Raw genomic sequence first — 14,340 nt, 5'->3', positions numbered from 1 at the left:
ATAAAGTACACTGTATACCTTGCAGAGTTGTTGCTTTTGTAACAGTTCAGTGATTATATAAATGGCCAGGCACAGCACTGAAGTCCCAAGTAGCCTGTAGCTGCACCCAAGGGCACAGATGTCGACTGCAATCCCTTTACAATTGTCATAATTCAGCGGAGCACGGCAGTCCCTCTCAGTGTGGGTTGAGTGTTTGTGCCATTTAATACATTAGCGTCTGTATTGTGACATTTAAATACAGTCGGAACCTTTAATCCCTCAGTCAATATCAGGGTGTCAAGACCGAGCACGATTAGTGGTTTTATTCACGTCCTCATTTTAAAGGGACGGTTCACCCAAAAATCAAAACTACATATTGTCTCCCTTGCCTGCAGTGCTATTTATCCATCTAGATGGTTTTAGTGTGGGTTGCAGAGTTTTGGAAATGTCGACCATAAAGATGTCTTCCTTCTCTCGAGTATGATGGAACTGGAGGGCACTCGGCTTGTGGAGCTCAAGGCGCCAAAATAATACTTATGAAAAACTCAACAACAATGTCTCTTTACAGAAATATGACCTGGTTATTCACAATAGTCCACAGAACCTTTTGTGAGCGGTTTCACGTGGGAACTATTTTCTTTCTACCAAAATACACAATTGCAGAGGCGATCACAATCCAAAACACCAGTCATATCACTGCACAGAAGGAAGCGTACGTCTTATCATGGAGAAGGTGCTGGTTAAACTCAGCTGGCTAACTCAACTAGCTAATGCTACAGGTAAGCCAAGGAGGACACGGATGTTTACATTCTGATCTTTCACGAGCACGGGCCTCATATCCGTGACTAGATTCATGCTACCTTTTGCATGATAATGTGGTTGGCAGGTGCTACATGACACTGCTGACAACAAGATTTGAGTACATTCTATGAAATTATACCAGAGAGAAGGCAGACATCTCTATGGCTGATATCTCCAAAGCTCTGCAGCTCACACCTAAACAATCTAGATGGATAAATTGCACTTCAGGTAAGAGGAGGAATATGTGTTTTTGATTTGGCGGTGAACTGTCCCTCCAAGTGGACATAAATAAAAGACTAGTGCCGCTCTAACAAGGGGTGCGTCTGCTACCAAACCATGATAATATTCCACTGATCTACAAGCATCCATCCAAAATGTATTAAAAACACATCAATTAGGCACTCCATCACACAGGATGATGTGTTCTGTTCTACTGCAGTCCTGCTGCTGTAAATACTCACAAGAACACCAAATGTGTATTCATCCACAGCGGAAAATAGTCCTGAAAACAATGAAGAGTTTACTCCTGTATGAGTAACGTTTAATAGTCCGGCCATTTTAGAAAACTACAAAGCCTTTAAAAAAAAAAAAAGTTTAACTACATGTTTGTGACCTTCCTTCAAGAGATTTACATCTTCAGAAGAAGCTCTTTTGAAGTCTGAAATATGGAGACAGACTAACATGTTGTTGGTTTTGGTCTCCTGATGGAATATGCTGACAATAAGGAAAAGCTCACGAGTCTCATTGAGCTTTTGCCGAGGATGCAGCATTATTTTTGTGGCCTTGCTAAGTGTATTTTCTTTTTTTCTTTTTTACCAGAAACAGCTGTGAGGTTGCATTAGTTAATTATTTTTACTTGTCCAGATACTCAGGCGGCATGGAAGTCATGTCACAGCTTGTTTTTATTTGTTCGTTGCATCTCATCAGAAAACCACCACTGTCATTACAGCAGTGATGTCCTATCATTTGGAAAAACCTAAAAAATACTGCTCAACTAAAATGGTCCACCCTGTCCTTAATTCATCCCTGCTGTCTGCACATCTGCTGCGTCACACTCAACTCCCCATAGGTCGCTTAACAACAACAGCCTTTCACAACATTTCAACATGCCCTAAGCCCCCTTCAGCTGCTGGGGGAATAAAATACTCTCCGCAGCTGATAAAGTGCTTTTTTAAATTTTTTTATAGCTGCTTTTAAAACCACACCCATGACCTGTCTGTCCTTCTATCCCTTAACCCTCTTTGACGGATAATTATTGTTTAACTTGTCCTTTTAAATTGACCTCGACAGCAGTAATTACTGTAATTACACTATAATCAGAAGAAAGATGAGTCAGGTGATCACAGGTTACTTTTATTTTCTACTAAAATACATGTTTCATGCAGGTTTTGTCACTTTCCACAACAGTCAACAAAAACACAATGAAACTAGTTCAGAACCACCTCGAGGCCTCACAACATCAGGCAAAGGAGGATGTTTAGGTCGCTCAGTACAATGTGCAAATTTCAACTGTCAGTATAAATGGTGAGTCTTTGTCTGCTATCACATGCTGTCACATGCTTTCATTTAAGAACCAACAGCCAGCCAATCATATCTGGTCATAAAGCTGCACCTAATTAATAATGCCAGGAATAAAAGGAGTTAAGGAAATCATGCGAAGGAAATTAAATAATGTGACCGATAAAATATTGCTTTGGAAAATAAATAAAAATCAGTGTACAGTACAAAGTAGCCATAATCTTTGATAATCCATCAACTTGTTTTAAAAACTCAGACAGTTCGGTTGGTCTCTACGTTGATTAGCTGGGTGTGGCATGTAAAAAGTTAATGCTTATCTTTTCTGCCCGGTTTTGTCGCCGACCTTGTGGTGCCCGCGTGTGACGTACAGAAAAGGTCGTGCACCGACAGGCTGTGGCACAGCTTAAGTTTGAACAGTGGAGTAGAAGGCATACGTGAATCAGAGTATACTAAATGTAAAGGAGAGACTGAGCGTGGAGGAAACTCTACGCTCCGCTTTACAAGGCCTGCTATGATCTTCGTATGAAAATAAAAAGAGGTAGGCAAATTCTCTCCGCTGCTCAGGAAACACTGACAGTTAAATAAGATGCAGAAATGAGTATGAAGTACTTGTCAAACATGCTACACACACAAAGCCTGTTTTAAAGATGACAGTTCAGCACAGCATGCTTGAAATCAACCCCTGACCCTTTGAAAAATAGCTTCCTTCCTCACACAGCTGCTTGCATATTGATACTATTAAGACTTCAATTACTTCTTCATGTAAACAAGGAGACAACAAAACACACGACTCATGCATGCATTATCATCTCCAGAATGTAGAACAACAGTAAACACAGACAGATGTTACTGCACAGCATATTTAGTGGCTTTTGCTTGGACTTCTGGGGGCGCAGGAGAATGTAAAGGAGCTTTGTTAATACAGAAATAAAGCAACCACAATTCAACGCATCTTCTTGTCTTTCTTTCCCGTCTGCATGACATCATTGAGGGTGAACGACATGAACGCAATCTGCTCGAGTTCACTTTCCTTCCCGCACTCCATCAGGCACGAAAACTGATCCTTGTCTCCGTTGTAAGCCAGGTCTGAGTATCCGCTGGGTCCCCTGTGGATGATCCTGGGCCTGTCCCATCCTGACGAGTGCAGGGGGGATCGGTTCAAATACACGCCCATGTCTCTTCTGCTGGACTTGTTGGTTGGGTGGATGAAGAGGAGCCAGGTTTGTGTGTCAGGAGACAAGAGCGATGTGCCACAGGCTTTGCTTTCAGTGTCGTCATTTGGTACAAATTCGGGAGCAGGAAAGCCGATGACGCTGCCCTGACAGCCTGAGGGTGGTTCCCCGAGCTCTCGAGCGATGTGGGGTTTGTCGAAATACATGCCGCTGTTTTCACTCAGGGCCTCACATCTGTGGCCTCCGCTGTTACGAGCATTGCAGTAAAGATGACTCCTGCCCTCATGATCTATGATCTCCGCCATCTCACATTCACATGACTTTTTTCGTAGCATCTTTCCAACGTGCCACGTCTGGCCAAAGTCCTCACTGTATATCGACAGTGCACGTGGGTAGACTGTAAAGGGAATGGGGAAGGAACAGCATCTGTAAGGGACATAATAGGCGTACGCTGGGATGATCAACCTGCCGTTCTCCAGCTGAACACCGTGGCCTGGACCCACAGCGAACGTGGCCCACTTATGGATAGTGTCGCCAATCACACTATCGGTTAAGTCTTTCGCTGGACTCCAGGTTTGCCCGTCATCGCTGCTGCTAACACAGCAGAGACGGGCCTTGTTTTTCCCTGTGATGATCTGCCTCATCTCTGTGGTGTTCCCACAGATGCAGATGAAAAACAAAAACAGCGTTTTGCTGTTTTTTTCATACACAGGGCAAGGATTCATAGTGCGGTGGTCTGGTAGATATGCTGTTGACAGCTCCTGACTGGACGACCACTGGAAAAACATGACAAAAGACAGCAATTAAACTGGGTAACTTTGACAGCGATCAGTATTGAAGCAAGGGATAATCTGCTGGTTACTGCGTGTAATAATAACCTGAACAGATCCATCATCTTTCAACGTTCCTCTACGCATAACGAGGACTTTGGCGTCATGGTCAGCGGGCGAGGATCTCTTCTCTGCAAAGGCAAGGAAGGTGTGACTGTGCCTCAGATAAATGAGAGCTGGGATTCTGTAAGTTATCCCACTTGGCTCCTTTTCAAACAAAGTTGTTTTGACCGGCTCCTCTCCACTGCCACTCTTTGATGGTGTGTTGCCCATGGTGGATTACAGTTCCTGTGAACAGAAGATGTGACACAATATGACACGTCGTGGCTTGTTTTATAGCCTTGTTATTACACTCTTTCAAGCACAGACTAACAGGAAGAGTTCACAGTCCAGCAGCTCCTCATAGACACACATTATTGCATTGTTACAAATAGCATCTAACGTAAACTGTGCATTCATAACAAAAACCCTTACCTTCACTTGTCACTCGTCACATCTGTCGCCCTTGATCTTTGCGTGAACGGCATCATACCGTCTAATTTCACGCCATACCAGGAATCCTCTGATGTTCACGACACTGATGCTATGGGTTCATCAGGGAAGACGACTGCGATGTAGCGAGAGACGGAGACGCACTCACTTCCGTCTTCGTTTAGACGCGTCCTGACTAAAATCTGGGATATCTATCTGACATCTGGGGTAACTGCCTGTGTCAGCCAGAGATTCAAAGATTCAGTTTGGTCGAACACTACGCATTACACTGTGTCACCATAATAGCTAAATGACAGACAAGGCAGCTACTGTTAGGGGGCTTGACTAATCAGAAACATCAAGTGACTCCGGTATGCAGCCTCACGCATGCGCAATGCTGTCGCTTCAAACTCAAGCTATCTAGCTAACTATCTTGAACGGACACGAGTCGATCGTAGATTGGTATTGAAAAGTAATTTTAATACCTTGTGTTGTTTACGGAAAAGTGCTGCATATTCCTAACAATACATTTTCAATGTCTTCAAGTATCTTCGCTTGGCTGGACGGACTATTATCTTATCATCGAATTCAATCTTTGAGCAGCTAGGCTCACCGGTTTCTTCCGCCTTCGCCTGCAGAGTAAATGTTCAGCTAGCTTAGCTGTTAGCGCCCCCCGCTGCACGGGAGGAGCACCTCCCGTCCTCCAGGCTGTTGCTAGGATACAGAGCACCACAGTGTGGCTCAGGATCAAATGTAGTGTAACAAGTAGTTCGTCGTGCCAGTTCCGTTCGTGAAAAGCGGAACCGACACTTGAATAAAAAAATGTTTGGGGATAAATGGAGCACACAGGCAAACAAGATGACTGCAGCATTCTGTAAACATGTCGATGGACAGAGCTATCCCACCAAATGCTTCCCAGGCCGGACTTTACTCCATCGGAGAAAAGAAGGTGGGTTAAGTTGAAGCAGTTAGCATGGTAAAAACATTTAGCTGGCTTGTTCAGACACTCTTTTTAAATTAATATATATATATATATATATATATATATATATATATATATATATATATATATATATATATATATATATATATATATATATATATGTCTGTATATACAGTATATGTATATATATATATATATATATATATATATATATATATATATATATATATATAAATATGATACATTAGGGCATATTTGGGGACATTTGCCAGCAGTACATATGTTTTTTTGACTATATAACTACACAGTAAAACACTTTGTTTTGCACTAAAGAGTCTAGAGTGTAAATGTTGACGAGCTGATAGACAAAGCCAAATTATTCTTTGCTTCCTGCTTCTCAAATTTGATGATTTGCTGCATTTCTCTTTTTTAGGAACATAATAATCGGCAGATGAATCAATAATGAAAAGAATTGTTAGTTGCAGCCCTGATGGACGGTTTGTATTTGTAAATCTGCAAACAATATCCACAGACATTATTTGATTCAGTTTGACATACCTTCTAGGTGCTGGTCATTGGCTCGCGGCTTACAGAAAGGCTGAGGGGCAGAAATACAGGACTCTGCATCGAAGAATAGAAGAGACTGGTAGAAAACGTGAGAACGACAGGGCGGCCAACACTTCTCATGGTAACACATTAGATGGATGTTTCCTGGTAAGGCACTGAAATATGTGAGAGGTGTTTGGTGACAGAAGAAGCCCCAAACAATTTAAACATTACATTTTCGTTTTCAGCTCCGCTTGCATCATCTTGATAAGCCGCTTGAGCTCTGCTCTGTTGACATCAGTGAGCAGAAACTGAATGCTGTAAGAATCACTTTACACATTTTTCACCCAAATTATTTGGTTGTTTGTGGGTAAAAACGATTCAATGCTCTTTCTTTACTGTGCACAGGTCAAGTTAGAAGACCTCAAGGGGTTTGACAATGTAGCTTACATCGATGCATCGATTAACTCCCTCTCTTTAGGTGAATATCCTTATGTTTCATGCACATTTACCTTCTATTTGTGTCAGATTTTGTGCCTCTTACAAAAACCTATTTTTCCTCAGATTCTTTCAGCTGTTTTGTGTCTTTAAGAGAACTCAATCTGTCGTTAAACGGGCTGTGCAACATGACCTTTGAAGCTGCTGACTTCCCTCATCTCCAGGTAAGATGACCGACTATCATTTGATATGCACTTTCCCTTTATCTTTTTCTAACCTTTTTCTGTTTTGTCTCTTTGATGTGGTTATTTTAATCTGAAATGATTCATTTTAATCCTCACAGGTTTTAGATTTGTCCTACAACAGTTTGTCAGCTGATGGTATTGTGTCCATCGGTCGACTTCCACATCTAAAGGTCCTTCATCTGACTGGAAATCAGCTGCATCAACTTCCTCCTAAACTGGGTTCTTCCAATCATGACGCCACTCAACCGTTAGTATCTTATTATCCATGAAGCAGCAATATAAAAGTGACTCGGTACAGCTGTCTGTCTACTCGGATATAAATTGATGTAAAAATCCACTTCTCTTCCACAACAATATTCACTCTTTTGTTCTTCCAAAAATGACAAAAAGACAAGTACATAATTGACTGAATTAGTGTGAGTGCTTTTCTTTCCACACAGGTCAGCTTTGTCAAGCACTGCTTTGTGTAAAGACTGTTAGTGAGCAGAAAGCCTCCTTTCCATCTGAACGTTATCACAAAAAACTCTGACATGAGTCATGGAGAAACTGGCAGAATGAAAACAACTGATATGTTCCATCACGTTTTCCACAGTGAAATGCAAATTCATCTCCAACTGCAGTCTGCCTCAAGTCTGCCTCTTACAATTATTACTTCAGAAGATATCTTTGATGTCCTTGAACAGGCCACACGCATAACGATGCAGTATATCAATCAGGCTTGGTGTGATCTCACAACATACACGGAAGTATTCAGATACCAAATACCAAATACAAAAAATACTCCATTACAAGTAAAAGTCCTGCATTCAAAACTTTTTATATACACGTATGGAAGTATGACTAGCAAAATGTACTTAAAGGTGCAATGTGTAAGAATTGGCCACCTTTCAAATTCATACTCAAAACAAATGGGGGCAGCATATCACCAGAGTGACCGCTAACTGCTGCTAACTGGAGCTGCGCTTAGCGAGCTAGCTCAGTCAGCCATGCAGCTAGCGGTTCTGACTAGGAGCTCAGGGACCAGGGGAGTGTTGGTATTTACACCGCTAGCACAGGAGCTTTGGACCGGGATGGGCTGGGGCTAGCTGGTTAGCATGCTATCTACTGCAGTAGATATCTCTGCAACACACAATACATAGACATCATAATGTCAAAAATGTAGTTTATTCACATTCTGTTGATAATTTTAGTTAATTTTTTGAATGTTTTCAATTAAAAGTCTTACATGTTGCCCCTTTAAAGTAACAAAAGTAAACGTAGTTGAGTTAAATGGTCCCTGTCAGTGTTTTAGCATTGGATTAATATGTTTCTGCTGTAGATGATGAAGGTTGAGCTCATTTTAACTACTTTATAGTGTTTACTGTTGGGTAGTTTAATCAACAGCACTGCGTCATACTCTGTAGCACTGATGTCCTGTGAGAACCACGTGTCTCTGTAAAGTCTTCATGAGCTCAGAAAAAAACAGCCTGTTTTCAGCTTTGTGGCAATGTATTTTCCAGCTAGTCCAAGAGGGTTTTAAATAGTTTATTTATTTTAAGACTTAATTATTCTTAACTTAATTATCTCAATCCATAAAGGACCATTTATTACTTTAGTTTATTTAATTTGGAGATGCATTGTTTTCACTGGACAGGAAGGGTATGAAAAACTGTAATTTGAAAAGAAACTACTAACTAAAGTTGACATACAAATGTAATGGAGTAAAAAGTAGAATATACTATATAAAAGAAATAAATAAGTCACATACAATTAAAGAACAAGTACCTTGAATTTATAATCAAGCACAGTACTTGAGTAAATGTATTTACATTGGAAGGCCATAAACTCGTGATGCCTTTGTAACACTTTTAAAACTGACCAAGAGAGGGCGCACAAATGTTCCAGATTCACAGTCCTGACTCTGGTGAAGCAGTAGACATTCAGTACACCTGCTCCACAGCCAGGTACAGAGTCGAGCAGGAAATGGTGTGCACATATACCATATGTTGTAGGGCACCATAACTTTATGGATTGAGCTATATTATGAAATACAATCAGTATTTATTAAGTTGGATTTTATGAAATTGTTTTTCTTTTCTTGTCTTTTGTCCAGGCCAGCTAAAGAAGACACACAATTCAAAGCTCTTGAAGTCCTGCTGCTTGATGATAACAAACTCTCCTCTGAAGTCTTCAACAGTCTAACAAACCTCAAGAGGTCGTGATGTGGTTTGAAGTTTGCTATCTAAAACAAAGCAATGCATACAAATTGGTGGAACCATGAATTAATCATTTATAATTGTCAATTACAGGCTAAAGTATTTAAACCTACAGGGGAACCGCATTTCTGAAGTACCATATTTGCGACTGATGGCCAGTTCAGAACCTTTACAGACTTCTATTGAAGAGCAAGCTGAAGAAAAAGGACTTGGTAAATGCTCAGCTAATAACTTAACGATGAACGTGCATGTCAACATCCTCAGAAAACAATACAGTTATTTATTTTTAACCCCTCAATCCAGCCTCCACTGAGCCAAATCCTCACACTGATGAACGTTTCAAGAGCACCTCAAAGGTAATTCATTCTATAGTTGGTGTTTGAGATGTGTCTTCACTGTTTTTCTATTTTAAATCTGCATTAAACTTGTGTTTACATTGGTTGCTAGGAAAACTGGGAGGAGCACTGCAAAGGATCCAGTTTGCCACTACCTGAGCTTCGGTTCCTCAACTTAGCTGAAAATAAGGTGTGTTGAATAATTCGCAGGTAAGTAAGTAAATCATTGATGACCCATCTCATCAGTGTTTTCTCATCAGATCGCAGAGGAAGAAGCTCTGATGGCTGTCGCGCTTTTCCCAAAGCTTCAAGAAATTGATATTCACTCCAACCCTCTGACCACACAGAGAAGTGGTAACCCTTCCTGAGTTTTCTCCTTGATGAGGCTGTTTTTTAAAGATTGAATGTTCAATGCTGAAATCACCTTCATGCATTTGTTTGAATGCAGGAGACCCTCCCTTACTGACCCGTTACCTCCACGACATTCTGGGGATAACAATAAAGCGTAAGAAGACAAAGGAAGTTGTGAAGCTCCCTCTGAAGGTGTCCACTGATCCAAAATGGAAGGTTGGATGCGTTCTGCATTCTCCTTTCAGAACTCATCATATGAAAGTTAAACAGCTCTGTCAACGATTCATCTTTTATTTTTGTAACATTTTTGTGGTGCAGGTGGAGGAAAGAATCCCAAAGGTGTCAGAGACGTTGATGGATGCACCCTGTCCTGCCCAGGCTGGGGAAAGTCAGCTGACTGCGGAGAGAACACCAGAATCTAAAAGCAAGAGGAACAGAGACGACACCCTGCAGGAAAACACAGAGCACTTCTTTGTTACTCAGGTGCAAACATGTCCAGTTTGTGTGATTCTTATATTCCTGCTCTTCCTACTCATGCTTTAATATAAAATCAGGATTTTACTTTTTTAGTTGGTTGAGTTGTGTGGAGGATGAAAACTAACTTAATATTTTTAAGGAATAAGTAAATAAATAAAATGGGAAATTTAAGGGAAAATAGATAAATAGAGGAATAAATACAGAAATATCAATGTCACATTTTACAAATTAATTAAAGAATACATATTTTTTTATTTGTTGTATTTAATACTATATTCATTTATGCAGTGAGAAATGTATTTATTATTTTTATTTTTGTAGTTTAGGTCCTCCACACAGCTGGAGCTCATTCTGGACTATTTTGTACAGGAATGCAGCTAAAGGCTTTTTCATTATAGATTCATCTGATGATTATTTTCTCCACTAGTCGATCAGTTGATTGTTTGGTTTGTACAAAGTCAGAAAATAGTGAGAAATGTCATGACACCTTACAAAAGCCCAAAGTGACAACAATCAAAACTTCAAAATTATTTAAAAAATGAATTAAAATAATTTTAAAAATGATTGAATTAAGGTAAATTTCAAAGCAGCAAATCCTCACATTTGAGAAGCTTGAAGTATCTTTTCATTAAAATTACAAACAATTGTCAAATCATTTTCTATCAATAACTGACTAAACATTTCAGCTGTACTTGTATATACATCATACTTTATAAGCCTCATTTTGTTTGCAAAAACCTGAATTTATTTAAGTACAGTTCTTGAGTAAATATACTTAGTTACATGCCACCTTCACAGTTTCTTACTGAATGTTGTTTCATGTTCAGGTTACAGACTTTCCTGAATCTGAGTTTGATTGTCAGGCTGATAAGAATCACACTGCAGAGGACGAGGCCAGAAGCGAGGACGACACCATTCCTGAAAACTTCACATGCTATGAAATGTTGATGGATGCAAAACCAAATTATGATGTCACTGGGAACATTGGTGAGGACTGTTTTACCTGCAGCTATTTTTTTTGTATGTTTTCCTTAAGCCCTTAAAACCTTTGTCTATACAATCACTCCAATACATTTGTTTTCTTTCAACAGGGATTCAAACAGCTGTTCGGGTGCTGGAACACACACTGAGGAATCCTAATGTTTACAGAGACTCAGAACCAAAACTTGATTGCATCCAGACACTGTACAGAGAAAGACAGAAGAAGGTTTTGTATTTTGCTAACACAAAATTCACTGAATTCATACTCGATATTATCTTCCAATCATAGTAAATCTAGCAAGAAGAACAAGTATAATGTAATCACCTTCAAACTTTTCTGTGCACAGATGAAAAAACTTCCACCTTTGGGACCGGTAAAGCAGCGAGCTGAAAGGATCGATGAAATGATCAAAGTAATCAAAGAGAGCACGACGATACGAGTAGTCCCCTTAAGTATGCGCATTTCTGATCAAATGAACTTAACAAACTCTACCTTTCATGACCTTTACCGTCTTTATATAACACTCTGTTTTCTGCACAGACAGTGCCTTACACAGCACAGGAGTTACCAAGCAAGAAGCTCTATCGCTGCTGAGGGACATGAAGACAAAATACAAGATGGTGCATAAGGAGACAATGGAACAAGCAGCCAGCATGGAGTCCGATAGAAACACCCACCAAAACTGAACTGAAACCATACAGGTGCTCTGATTGATATTAAAATGTTTAGCTGTGATTTTCTTCCCGCCTTGAATAACACTTCATGAATCATGCATGGTTTCTTATATACATATACATATATATATATACACACACATATATATATATATACATATATATATATATATATATATATATATATATATATATATATATATATATATATATATATATGTGTATATGTATATAAGAAACCTTTAATATTCAAATATAAGCCTCTCCTGATCACACTGTACACCCACGACTGCATTCCCAGATATCAAGAGAACTTTATTGTTAAGTAGGGGGCGACACCACCAACGTCCTCCGCCTTACAAACAACGATGAGAGTTCAAATCTGGAGGAAATCAACAATCTTGCAGAGTGCTGGACAGAGAACAATCTGCTGCCCAGCGTCAGCAAAACCAAGGAGCTGATTATTGATTTTAGAAAGAAGGAGGCAGTGACGCACACCCCTGTCTACATCAGTAGAGCTGAGGTAGAGCTTTAGGTTCCTGGGAATCAACATCACAGAGGACCTGTCATGGTCATCACACATCACCACCCTGATTAAAAATAAAAACTGAGAAACAGAAGAAGAAGAAGAAGAAGAAAAGGCTGTTTTATAAGGATACATTCCAGAGCCAAATTCATGTCAGATTTTACAGAGGAACAATAAAAAGCATTCTGACCGGAAAATCACAAACTGGCATGGTTCGTGCATGGCCCACAGACAGGAAAGCTCTACAGCGTTTGATTAATACCGCCCAGCACATCATTGGCACCCATCGACAGAGCATCAGTGATATGGGTGAAGTGAAACGTCTGCACAGAGCCTAAAAGACAACACCCACCCCAGGCAGTGTGTTCACCGTGCCGCCATACCACCAGAGCACAGAGCAGCTGCCTCCTCAACACTCCACGTTAAAAATGTTTTTCTTATGTTGCAAGTTACACTTCGCTCTCCAACCCCAGTGTCGTCAAACGACTATTGAATGAACTTTTGATAAGTGATGCTTATTCATATTTTGGGGCAATATCCTCTTGAAATGTAATTGGGAACGTTTAGAATAAATGTTGCTTTACTGGTCAGGTACAAAACAAGTAGGATAGCTGTAGAGCCTTCAGTGTCATCCAGAAGTGAAGCTGGATGTGATCATACGTCTTGGGCAGGAACAAGAGTACTTGTTGGAGGAGTAGCTGCTGAACCTCTGCAGTTCAATATGATTTATAGTCCACATACTTAAACAAGTTTACAATGGACGTTGTTTCATTTTAAGTCATGTTTCTATTTCTGTTGTTCATTCCCTGTTTAATTTCATGGCCTTCTCCTTCATATGATTTCAATAATTTTTCCTCAGAGCAGCTTGCAGATGTGGAATGCACTTTCAGCCCAGGTGGAATAAATCAATACTTTGGAAATATTTCATGGGATTCCAGGTTGTTACGTTTATGTGTGGACGTCTCCCTGCTTCTGTGTGTCTAGATGTAATATACTGTATGTATGCTTTCTGTACACAGCCAGTGGGAAACTTTCTGGTGATTTTATTGTACATTTTTATTTTATGATTTGATTTTCACATTTTTGCTTTTACTCGCGTACAGTACTTAAGTATAGTTTTGAGCTACTTGTACTTCACTTGAGTATTTTCATTTTATGCTACTTTATGATATCAGATACTTTAAGACTTTTACTCAAGCACTATTCGTATGGATGACTTCCACTTTTACCAAAGTAATATTTTGACATGACATCTTTACTTTTGCTCAAGAAAACTGATATTAAAATACCTTAAAGGAACAAGTTACACTACACATGGTGGGATGTGGTCAGATATTCAATGTGTGAGCAAAGTATGGAATTACAAATATCTCAAATATTAGTGATTTAAAGTTACAGCAGCAGTAGTTTACCTTTATGACCGTGTAGTTTGATTTAACACTGAAAAGTGTAAAGAGTTTGTTTGCTCTGGTAAATTATATAAATACATACAGTCAGTAGTTTCCTGGTCCACGTTGTCAGATGAACACCTGGCCTTCAGTCCGATGGTCTGGTTGGGCTCTTTTCATCTTTAGCGGTATATTTGACAGTAATGAGGCGGTTGTGCCAAATGGCAGAGATTTGACACGCTGCAGAAATGCTATTTTCCAGTCCATTGGAGCAGAGCTCGTCAGTGTTGCGAAGATATCTCACAGTATCACACCACAGCTGCTAAAATCTTTGATCTCAGTGTAATCGAATCATAGAAAAAAATGTGATAATTTTCTTTTATTGGTCCAGGTTTGAGTGCAACTCAGGTAAAGGCCCTCAGGATTTGTTGTTGGTTTCATAAACAAAGTGGAGTTTGCTCTTCAGGCA

At 39.8% G+C, this 14,340-nt stretch overlaps 2 protein-coding genes across 2 annotated transcripts; one reads left to right on the top strand and one right to left on the bottom strand.

Annotated features, from left to right (window-relative positions):
* Positions 1-2,112: 2,112 nt before the first annotated feature.
* neu3.1 (sialidase 3 (membrane sialidase), tandem duplicate 1) lies at positions 2,113-5,094 on the bottom strand. The gene is made up of 3 exons (XM_073479829.1): positions 4,775-5,094; positions 4,349-4,588; positions 2,113-4,246 (listed from the first exon to the last, which is right to left on the bottom strand). Exons 2-3 carry the CDS (start codon positions 4,571-4,573, stop codon positions 3,242-3,244), a joined length of 1,230 nt encoding a protein of 409 aa, XP_073335930.1. The 5' UTR covers positions 4,574-4,588; positions 4,775-5,094; the 3' UTR covers positions 2,113-3,241.
* Positions 5,095-5,629: 535 nt separating this feature from the next.
* Positions 5,630-11,969, top strand: xrra1 (X-ray radiation resistance associated 1). Its single transcript, XM_073479623.1, has 17 exons — positions 5,630-5,720; positions 6,280-6,428; positions 6,509-6,580; positions 6,669-6,741; positions 6,825-6,922; positions 7,042-7,190; positions 9,036-9,137; positions 9,232-9,350; positions 9,442-9,494; positions 9,586-9,663; positions 9,734-9,827; positions 9,922-10,040; positions 10,143-10,307; positions 11,129-11,288; positions 11,393-11,508; positions 11,630-11,735; positions 11,824-11,969. Exons 1-17 carry the CDS (start codon positions 5,630-5,632, stop codon positions 11,967-11,969), a joined length of 1,890 nt encoding a protein of 629 aa, XP_073335724.1.
* Positions 11,970-14,340: the final 2,371 nt, after the last annotated feature.

This window comes from Pagrus major, chromosome 13 (genome assembly GCF_040436345.1).
Source record: "Pagrus major chromosome 13, Pma_NU_1.0".
Taxonomy (NCBI): domain Eukaryota; kingdom Metazoa; phylum Chordata; class Actinopteri; order Spariformes; family Sparidae; genus Pagrus; species Pagrus major.
The sequence above is the reverse complement of the archived record's forward strand: the minus strand, read 5'-3'. Positions and strand labels throughout refer to the sequence as shown.